At 35.2% G+C, this 11007-nt stretch overlaps 1 protein-coding gene across 3 annotated transcripts in view; it reads left to right on the plus strand.

Moving 5' to 3' along the window:
- TGS1 (trimethylguanosine synthase 1) overlaps positions 1-11007 on the plus strand; it is a 39545-nt gene that overhangs the window by 11846 nt on the left and 16692 nt on the right. For all 3 annotated transcript variants that reach the window (XM_059394588.1, XM_059394591.1, XM_059394589.1), the window contains exons 6-9: positions 1710-1796; positions 4964-5135; positions 6838-7144; positions 9429-9584. In XM_059394588.1, coding sequence (XP_059250571.1) covers positions 1710-1796; positions 4964-5135; positions 6838-7144; positions 9429-9584 — 722 coding nt within the window. The remainder of the gene's footprint in view (positions 1-1709; positions 1797-4963; positions 5136-6837; positions 7145-9428; positions 9585-11007) is intronic.

Consider the following 11007-nt stretch of genomic DNA (forward strand, 5'->3'; position numbering starts at 1 on the left):
TATTACCTCTCTCTCCACAGTGTGGTAGCATAAGCACTTGTGTCCTTGAGGGAGTGCCTACAAAGGGCTTGTTATATTGTAGTGCTGTCAGTCCTGTGAGGAAATAAGATGAGACATACTAGCAAGACGCTACACCCTAGAACACTTGGCAGATCCCAAGTCTGACTCTGCCACGGTTTCTTGCTTCTAAAGTGGAACTAATGGTTTATGAGCTCGTTGGGAAGACAAAAAACTAGCCTGTAATAAATCTGACAGTAGCTATCCATGGATGACAGCTTTATTACCTCTCTCTCCACAGTGTGGTAGCATAAGCACTTGTGTCCTTGAGGGAGTGCCTACAAAGGGCTTGTTATATTGTAGTGCTGTCAGTCCTGTGAGGAAATAAGATGAGACATACTAGCAAGACGCTACACCCTAGAACACTTGGCAGATCCCAAGTCTGACTCTGCCACGGTTTCTTGCTTCTAAAGTGGAACTAATGGTTTATGAGCTCGTTGGGAAGACAAAAAACTAGCCTGTAATAAATCTGACAGTAGCTATCCATGGATGACAGCTTTTAATTCGTATATAAGTTGATAAGGTTTCTCTCAAGGAAGTTCTGTTTTTTTTCCCCAAATGTCTGAGTATTTTTAGCAATTTTATTGCTAAAATAGATCTCAGAAATATGTAATCTAATGTTCTTAATCTGTAGGTGGGAATATTAAAACAAAATGAGGATAAATGCCTTTCCCAGAGTTACATAGCAAAACAATGGCAGCTCTAAGTCTAACACCCAGACCAACTCTTCAGGAAGCAGTGCTAGTATACTATTGATATGTAAAATTAAACAAGTAGCAAATAATATAAGTAGAATATGGTCAAATGCTAATTCCGTAAAATACAAGGAAAGAGAAGACATTGCAAAACTTAGGTGTTAGCTAATAACATTTTAATTCTTTGACAGGATATGTAGTATTCCATCTTCTGAAAAAATAATAGGCAAGCTTTGGAGGCTAGGTAGCTTAGTATATACATAAAAGCATGCTTCCATTGTGTTTTTTCTACATGCTATACAATGCTCCATAATTCCTCCTTTAGTTCCTGGAGGCAGAGACTATGTGTGGCATACTTATTTTCTGGAACCTAGTAGGTTCACCATAAATGTTCAATGACTAACTTAATTTGTAAGAATTATTTCTCACCATTTTCTCTTACTTGGTACTGTCATTAGGTAGTAGGGATCACTAGAAGGCATCCGCAATAAATTGATGATCATGGGTTACTTATTATTTGTATCACTACCTTATTCTTAATATATATACAGAGAGAGAGAGTAAATTTTTTGGTTGCATTGATACTTACCAAATGTTTCCATCTTCATTTTTAAGGAAAACTAAAAATAGCACTCTAGGAGATTAAAGCTGCAGCTTTTACAGGTGTCTTTCCAGAGGCAGATGGAGAGATAGGTATTAGTGCCATGTTCAAGTATAAAGATAATTAGGATTTGAGTACTTATTGCTGTGTTCCAAACACTGCTGTGTAGTTTAGCATATTTGGAAAATCTGATTAAACTGCTCTTTCCTGTCTTCATGGGTTTGTGAGCTGGTGGTTGGTTGTGCAATAGGAAGGTGTGTGTGTAGGTTGATTATGATATCTTTTGATATTTGCCTGAACTGGTGGGCTCTGGATGTAATGGCTTATTGCTGTTTACCTTTTGTTTATTTGTTTAGCCACGAACTGGACGTTGATGAAAACCCAGATTCAGACTTTGATGACAGTGGTTCCCTTCTAGGATTCAAGCATGGCTCAGGACAAAAGTAATTGTACATAAATATTACATAAATACTGTGTCTTCTTAAAGTTGTAACACTTCAGCTATCTTCAAGTTCTCTGATATTCAGATAGCTTATGATGGTTATAGATTTGATAGAATTTGAGATATTACATTAAAACACTAACTTCTCATAGATTACTACGTTTGATATATTCACTTGTGTTATTAACTCAGTTGTACTTCAAAGCAACCTAATATTAGAGTTTCATGGGTAAGGCAGCTGCAGCCCACAGAGGTGTGATTTGGTCATGATCACATTAAGGATTTAGTCCACGCTTTTGAGACTTCTAAGCATGGTTCCCTTTTTTACCTTGCATCTCACATGTCTGCCTTTGTGTACATCTGAGATCTCTTGCAAGCATGTCATGACGAGTTCAAGTCTGCAGTAGCCTTTTTTCTTTTTTATAATGAAAACATTAAAACTCAAAACAGAAGTAAGAGAGTAAAAATCTTTCAAATCATTCCTCAGAGGTAGGCAGTATTTGGCATATATCCTTCCTAATTTAATTGTGTGTTTTTATGCTTATATACATATAACAGGCTACTCATTTTTTATACAACACAAAAATAGAATCATAGTATACATGTTCTGCAGCTTGCTTTTTTCTCCTCAACAATGTACCATGAACATCCTGACTTATCAGTATGTGCACATTTATCTAGTATTTGTATGTTTAACTGACCACCCTGTATGTCCTTCTAGGTTGTTCCTAAGATCTAGGCATATGCCCTTGAGGTTCCTCACAAGTTATGTGTTTACCAATAGTTCATTCCTACTTACTGCTGAATAGTATTCACTGTATGGATATATCAGTTTTAATCATTCATCTGTGCAAGAATATTTGGATTATGTGTGGTATTTTGCTATTACAAATAAAGCTGCTATGAACATTTGTATACAGAAAGTATAAGTTTTCTCTGGGATTAAATGCCCAAGCATCTAAATCTAAGATTTATAAGAAATCTGAACCTGAAGAAAATGAAAGAAAACTGAATTAGATATAAGAAAACTGAGGGGTCTGTTGTATATACCTTGAAGACTGAACTGAGTAGTTAAGGCGCACTAAAGACATTTATGTCAGCTTGCACCAGTGATTTAAACCAAGATTAAGGTCTTTGATGTTTCAAGGGGTGAGATTTGTTTTCTTAGTTGTGAAATTTTAACTGATATCTACATATTATGAAGTCAGAAAGAAGAGGACATAGATCTCAAAATTGACTTATAAAATGAATCCAAATTAGCTCAGAAATATATGCTCATAATTATAATACTATGAATATATTTAAACTATCTGTTATCTCTCCTTATGGTACTTGAAGGCAGTTGTAGTTCATAGCATTTAAAGCTAAAGATCATAAAGATTAGTAACATAAAATATTTTCCTGATATTGCCATGTTTAAGATTCTGGCAGAATTTATTTCTACCCACATATAATTTTATTGAGAAATTACTTGGGTGGCTCTTGCTAGTATACATTTGTGGAGATTTATTCTGTTACCTGGAATTTAACTTTTCTTCTATTTAGTATTCCTAGTTCTACTTTAAAGGATAAAATTGGGGCACCTGGGTGGCAAAGTTGATTGAACTTTCTGCTCAAGTTATGATCTCAGGGTCGTGGAGCAGGGCCCACTAAAGTTTCTCCCTCTCCCTCTGCCCCTCCTCATTGTGTGCACATGCTGTGTCTATAAAATAAATAAATCTTTAAAAAAAAAAAAAGCATAAAATAGACTTTATAAAGAAGTTTACAGCACGACTAGATGAAAGCACCTGACATTTAACACTAAACTCTTTAGTTCATAAATGCTAATTGTATATTACACTTTAAATTTCTAAGAGTCTGTGGCACTGTGAAAGATGTACTTAAACGAGGCTTGATACAGTCAAAGAAGTCTTTGTACTAGTTCTGTATGATTTAGGACTAAAAAATTCAGATGATTAGATCAACTGGTATTCTCTAAATATTTTGATAATAGGGGTTTGCTTCTTTGGTAAGCTCAGATCAATTTAAGTTAAAAAATCAGTGACCACTTTTAAAATAATTTGTAGAGAGATGCCTAGGTGGCTCGTATAGGAATACCTAGGTAGTTAAGCATCTACCTTAGGCTCAGGTAATGATCCCAGGGTCCTGGGATTGAGCCGTACATCAGGCTCCTTGCTCAGCGTCTCCTCCCTCTGCCTGCTGCTCCCCCTGTTTGTGCTTGCTCTCTCTCTCACACAAATAAAATCTTCAAAATAAATGAAAATAATTCATATCAACAATAGCCAAATTATGGAGAGAGCGCAAATGTCCATCAAATGATGAATGGGTAAAGAAGATGTGGTACATATATACAATGGGATATTACTCAGCCATCCACAAGAATGAAATCTTGCCAATTGGAATGACATGAATGGAGCTAAGAGTATGTTATGCTAAGCAAAATAAGTCAATTCAGAAAAACAAATACCAAATGACTTGACTTACGGAATTTAAGAAACAAAACATGAACATATGGGAAGGTGGAGGGAAAAAAAGAAACCATAAGAGACTCATAATGACGGAGAACAAACTGAGGGTTGATGGAGAAAGGTGGGTGGGGAATGGACTAGATGGGTGACAGGAATTTAAAAGGGAACCTGGGATAAGCATTGGGGTTTGTATGTAAGTGATGAATCACTGAATTCTGCTCCTGAAACCAATATTGCACTGTATGTTAACTAACTAGAATTCAAATAAAAATTTAAAAGATAAAATAGTTCCGATGTACCCAAATATGTATTAAAGTGCTTTGGTATCCTCTCACCATGAGAAAAGATTATATTTTCCTAATATGCAGTGGGGTTATATTTTTCTAATATTTCCTTTTTATATTTTACTATGTAATATCTGCTTTCTGTTATATGTAAGGTATGTTGATCTCCACAACTGGTGTTTCACATTAACTTGGAAGTTAACATATAACCAAGACCCTAAATTCCTCTACATTCGAACTTTATTTCATAATCTTTATAATTTAGAAAAATAAGATGGTGGCTAGTAGAAAATAAAATAAAAATTAAATGGTGGTAGTAGAAAAATAGTGAAAATCGTCAGTTTTATTCTCTTTTCATATAAGAAAAGAAACTCAGAACTTAAGGTTTGAGTCAACTTCCTTTGGTTTGATCACAGATATGGTGGAATTTCAAACTTCAGTCATCGGCGGGTCAGATACCTACAGAAGAATGTGAAGTACAAGTCAAAGTTCCTGGACATGAGAAGACAAATAAATATGAAAAACAAACACATTTTCTTTACTGAAGAGTCAGAAAAAGCATTCAAAAAAAGCAAAACCTTGACTAAGGTACATATAAATTTTATTCTCTATTTACAGATAAAATTTCATTTTGTGAGCTTGACTCTTTAAAATTTTTTTCAGGTGGAAATCTTGTTTCTATCAGATATAAAGGTACCTGAAATTCTCTTCCCCTTCCTTCCCAAAGGCATATACCAAGTGAACCAAATTTGAAATAGAATAAGTTGAGAGTAATATGAAAAAGTGATATTTTGAAAGCTAGTATCACTGGAAAGATAAATAGATAAAATTGCTTCATATATATAGTAACAGTGAGAATTTCTTATCTGCCTCAGGCTAAGTAGGATCCTGGAAATTAGTATCTGGTCCTGCATTTATTGTAAGCTTTAATTTTGAGCTCATCTAGAGGTGATTAGTCAAACGTTGCACTAATCAGTTCATCCTAATAGTTTGATGCTAATTCAGTGATTTACATTGCTAACTGGAATATTCACATCCCCTCTCTTTCACTCTGCTATACCTGCTGTCCAAGCACCTGAAAAACAAATGTAATTAGAATTATTTTTGCTTGGCTTGATGAGTGATGCATATCCATTATAGAGGGGAAAAAATAAAACACCTTCTAGTGAGCAAAACCTTTGCGTCGGTTACCTCTCCAGCAGCTCCTTCAGGTAACAAAACAAAATCTCAGACCCTGTGATGACTTTGTTTTACGCTTAGGATACATTATCCTTCCCAACTTAAGCATTCTTCCAAAACATGCTACAGATTTATAGCTAGCTTTATTTTTGTTATATTTCAGATTGGTTGCTGGTGATATTTTAATATTTTAGTGGTCCTGGTTATATCTGGAACACATTTCCTAATATCAGCAGTCAGTCTTACAGAATCTTTTACATGTTGGATGTGATAGTCCCCATACATCCAGCTATAGACAAAGAGCAAAAACATAACTGCTAAGTATTGCCAAGAAGAAAAGAAATATGACTGTTGTGTCCTTAGATATCTGACTGCTCTATAGACACAGTCCCTTTAAAGACTCTGGGTTATTTATGCTCATCGTCCAATTTCTATGCTAACTCATAGGAAGGTCACCAGGATCTGTTACAAAGAATGTTCTTGTTACAGAAGTGTGCAAGGATATACATATCATCTGTTAACACCTTGTTAACATTTCTAAGAAACTCAGTTTTTAGGAATCATTTTACTGGCTTTACTGCTCCATTAAAGGACAGCTTGCTTTCTAAGATAGCACTCCTATTTTCCTTACAGATAGATGGACACTAGATCTTTTTAGTTTATCTTTGGTGCTGAGTACAGTTTAACGTAATCTGAGCCATTGAAGAAAGGTCTGTATAATTTGAAAAGCTAATAATAATGACTCAACAATAAGTAGGTACATTTGTAATGGTAATACCACATAGTATGGTTATATTATTAGAAGCCTTTTATGCAAAGCTACTAGAACAGTTCAGCTTTGTCTTAGTGTTAATTGATTACAGGAAGGTCATTGTCATGTGTTTAATCTGATATTTTCTTCCTTTTAAAGAAATCTTTAATAAGGTCATGGTATGTCCAGATATAAAAGTATAGTTAGCTCAGAATTACTTATATATAATTAGCTTGTATGATACAGTATACGTATTAGAGATAATTACAACAGCTTCAGTGAAGTCCAAATGGTAAAACAGATGGGAATATTCTGTGTAATTTGGAATTCATTCATGCTTGTAATGACTTAAAATTTCAGGTAGAAAAATTCCTAAAATGGATTAATGAGCCAATGGATGAGGAAGCATCACAGGAATCAGTTTCTCATGACAATGTGCAAGACACCTGCACGAGCAGTGACTCAGAGGAACAAGAAATGCCTGTTGAAAAAGGTGATGACCCACTGGAGACAAGTAATCCAGAGCCTGAAAAGTGTCATGCCATGTCTTCAGCTGGTGAACTTGAAACAGAAAAAAAGGAGGGAGACAACACAGTAGTAGCTATTATGGATAAGGAAGATGGTGTTACTCAGATTACCCCAGATTCTCTTCAGGTAGAAACTGAAGGTAAGATTAAGAATGCCTTCAGCTTGCTGATGAATTTCGGTAATATGCTTCCCTAGTTTTCACTTCTAAATCATCTGTACCTGAGGATTCAGTACTATTTATTTTTAATTGGAGAGAAGGCACACAGCAAGTAAAAATGCCAGTGGCAAAGATTAGGCGCCAAAACACTACATTCTTGGCTGAGCAAGCATGAGAAAAGAAAAGGCCAAGCACGTGGGAAAACTGAGTCCCTCTGTCTGTGCCATTAAGATTGGTCTCTGCCACTACCCTCTTCCCTAGGCTAAAAGTGACTGGCTTAAAATTTGGTATTGCCCTCGTTTTCCTTTTGATGATTCTTTGGGGGCAGGGGTGCTTTTGTGGTAATGGTTGTTGATAGTGGTAGTTTGTTGTTTGGGTGGTACACTGACATAAGGTATTTATAGCAGTTGTCTGTAATGAATGCAGAATGGAGTCACATTTTTCAGTTTATGTCCTTTTGTACTATTTGAATGTATTCTACAGTAAATGTTCTTTTATAATTTATAATTGTATTCAGTGGAATATTGAGCCTTTTATGAGGTAGAAATTTTCATTTGACATGTATTCATTTTTATCGATGAATGATTTCAGACTTGCCCTAATGAAACAATTATATTGTGATGGTCTCTTTCTTAATTTAGAATTTTGGAAAATACCTCGTTTGAATCTTAATATTTTGTGTGTATGTGTGTGTGTGTGTGTATAGAGCTGTATTCTTTGTATCACATACTTCTTTGCCTTTCTAAAATGTATACTTAAAGTAGTTTAAATTTTTGTATTGTCATGTACAACTGATGTTTATGTGGTACTTGTAGATTTCCAAAATGCCTTTATGTGCCTCATTTTTATTTAATCTATAAAATAACCCAGTGAAGTAGGCAGGATTATCCTCATTCTAAAAATACAGAAAGTTAAGCTCAGAGAAACTAAGAAATTTGCCTGAGGTCACAGAACCAGTTGGCAGCATAGAAGGACGCAGTACCAGGTTGTCTGATTCCTCAATCCCATTTTCCGGCCCTCCCCTACTTCCCTAATTACCTTGCCTCATATTGCTGGTAGTTCTCACCTGGGGTGATACCACCACCTCAAGGGCATACCTGGGATACCTGGGGATACCAACATTTAGTATTTTGGGTTGCTTAATGTTACATCATGTACAGGATGGTCTTGCACAGTAAGTAATTATTCACTCAAAATGTTAGTGTCCCCTCCTAAAACACTCTTACTACACTTTGCTGTTGATAACACCTTGAGTGTTACAATGCTCAGATGACCATATTAAGACATAGTCCTATCCTTAAGGATCATTTAAATGTAGTCATTTTTATTTGTCAACATCAATTCTTGTCATTATACTTAGCTCTGATAGCACTCTTTCTAAGTTGCTGTTTCTAACCTTGGAACTTAAACCAAATAACCAAATTAATAAAAATTGTTTATCTAAGCAAAAGTCAATCTCGGAATGAATGAGATCCCTTTCTATTAACATTAAAGCAGTGACCTGTTTTAATTTCCCAGAGGCCACATGACCCTTCAGGTCATGTCTGGATTCAGAGGATTGACCAAGTTGGAAGTTAGGGGCTTAATCAGTCCTTGGGAGATTTTGGGTTTTTTTGGGTTTTTTTGTTTTTTTTTTTTAAGATTTTATTTATTTATTCAACAGGTAGAGATCACAAGTAGGCAGAGAGGCAGGCAGAGAGAGAGAGAGGAGGAAACAGGCTCCCTGCTGAGCAGAGAGCCTGATGTGGGGCTTGATCCCAGGACCCTGGGAACATGACCTGAGCCGAAGGCAGAGGCTTTAACCCACTGAGCCACCCAGGAGCCCTGGAGATTTTGTTTTAAAGAAGGGAAGAGAAATGTTTGGATTTCTATAATTGACCAATTAAAGCAGTGTCTTCTCTAACAGAAATCATAACTTTTATACCTATATAGTATCTCTACATATGTCCTAACAATCCTGTGAAGTACGTAGGTGAAATATTATTCATTCATTCCTTTCAAGGAATTAAAAAATTGGATCTTACAGAGCCTGGGTTACTGTTCCAAGCTCAGGGAGCTCATAAATAGCAAAATAGGGCTATAATCTAAAGTCAGTGCTGTTTGCAGTATGCCCTCCCGCTTCTTCTGGAGGGCCGTTGCCTGTATAGTCTGCGGTGCATTCCCACATTGTAATTACTGAATGTGGCTACACTTACTTCTTAGATAAATTCATCTATGATTTCCTTTTTTCATAGTGAATATCTGTATTTACACTATTTTATTTTAGTGGAAAGTAAAAAGAAGAAGAAGAAAAAGAAAAACAAGAACAGAAAGGTAATTGGTCTGCCTCCTGAGATCGCTGCTGTTCCTGAGCTGGCAAAATACTGGGCACAGAGATACAGGCTCTTCTCCCGTTTTGATGATGGGATTAAATTGGACAGAGGTAAAATATGTATATAATGTTTAACACTATTTTGAAATAATTTCAGACTTACAAAAAAGTGGCAGGAATAGTAAAAAATTGTTTATAATGCCCTTTACCCAGATTTGGCTATTTTTAACATTTGCCACATTTGCTTTACCATTCTGTGTGTGTTTCTGATCCAGTTGCTCCTACCCCTTAACACTGTGTGTGTGTGTGTGTATTTTCTGAGAATAAGGATACTTTATGTAACAATGATAAAATTGCAAATTTAACATGACTACAGTTATTATCATCTGTAGTCCAGACTCTTACGTAATCTGTTATCCTGGTCATGTCTTTTATGGCATTTTTTTTTTCCTTCCAGTATAGGATCATGTATTGCATTTAGTTTTCATGTTTCTTTAGTTTCCTTTCATTTGGAATAGTTCCTCGGCCTTTTTGTTTTTTATGACTTTGACATTTTTCCAAAGAAAGGTGACCCATTTATTTTCTATAGTCTCTCAATTTGGATATACATGTGTTTTTAAAACTTCACATTCAGGTTTAATCTATACTTAATCTATATTTTAGGATAAATAATAAAAGGAATCAATCGATTATTAAGCAGAACATCTGATGACAAAATACCTAGTTCAGAAAGACGCCACTTAATGAATTAACACTGGAACTAGAAAGAGTGTTCCTGCTATATCTTGAACACCTTCCTTAATGCAGTTCTACAAAGTGATGCTTGGTTTCATATTGGGGCTACTTAAACACTGGTCTTAATAACTCAAAATTAGGAGGCTTGATCTGGGGTTAGAATTTTGGGTTCTGTCAGCTTTTTATAGTAATTTACAAAATGTTGTGTATTGAAGAAAGTGCATAGGTGTTTGGAGAAATAAGACTGGATAAAAGCTTTTTAATTCCTATAAAGGGAGTTTATATGTTTATTCTTCCAGCAATGAGGAGCCATTTAAAGTTTTGGTAAGGAAAGGGAACAGAAAAACTGGTGTATCATTTTTGTTCAGAGAAATAGCTTTCCGAAAAAAATGTTAATTCTATTGGGAAAGGAGGTCAGTTTGCTTCCCCATTAGAAATGAAGTAATCAGGAAACTCAGTGGAGTTTGGGAAGTGAGCCAGTTGGATAGCTAACTTTCCATTTTCCATAATAGTCAGTAGTTAATACTTCAAACAAAAACTAAAAATTGCATTCAATTATTAGAAGTATATTACAAAAGAATCAGGCAAGAATTGAGGCAGTTGCTTTGGTGGAAATTGGGAATGGAAATGGTACTGGTCCTTTGTATAACAAGCTTGGCAGAACTTTAAAACTAAGTAACTTATAATTTCTGGAAAAGAGAAACTAAGTTTTGCTCAAGTACATATAATATATATGTTATATATATATATATATATATATATATATATATATATATATATATATATATATAGTGTGTGT

The sequence above is a fragment of the Mustela nigripes genome, chromosome 3 (assembly GCF_022355385.1).
Source record: "Mustela nigripes isolate SB6536 chromosome 3, MUSNIG.SB6536, whole genome shotgun sequence".
In the NCBI taxonomy this organism is placed as follows: Eukaryota; Metazoa; Chordata; class Mammalia; order Carnivora; family Mustelidae; genus Mustela; species Mustela nigripes.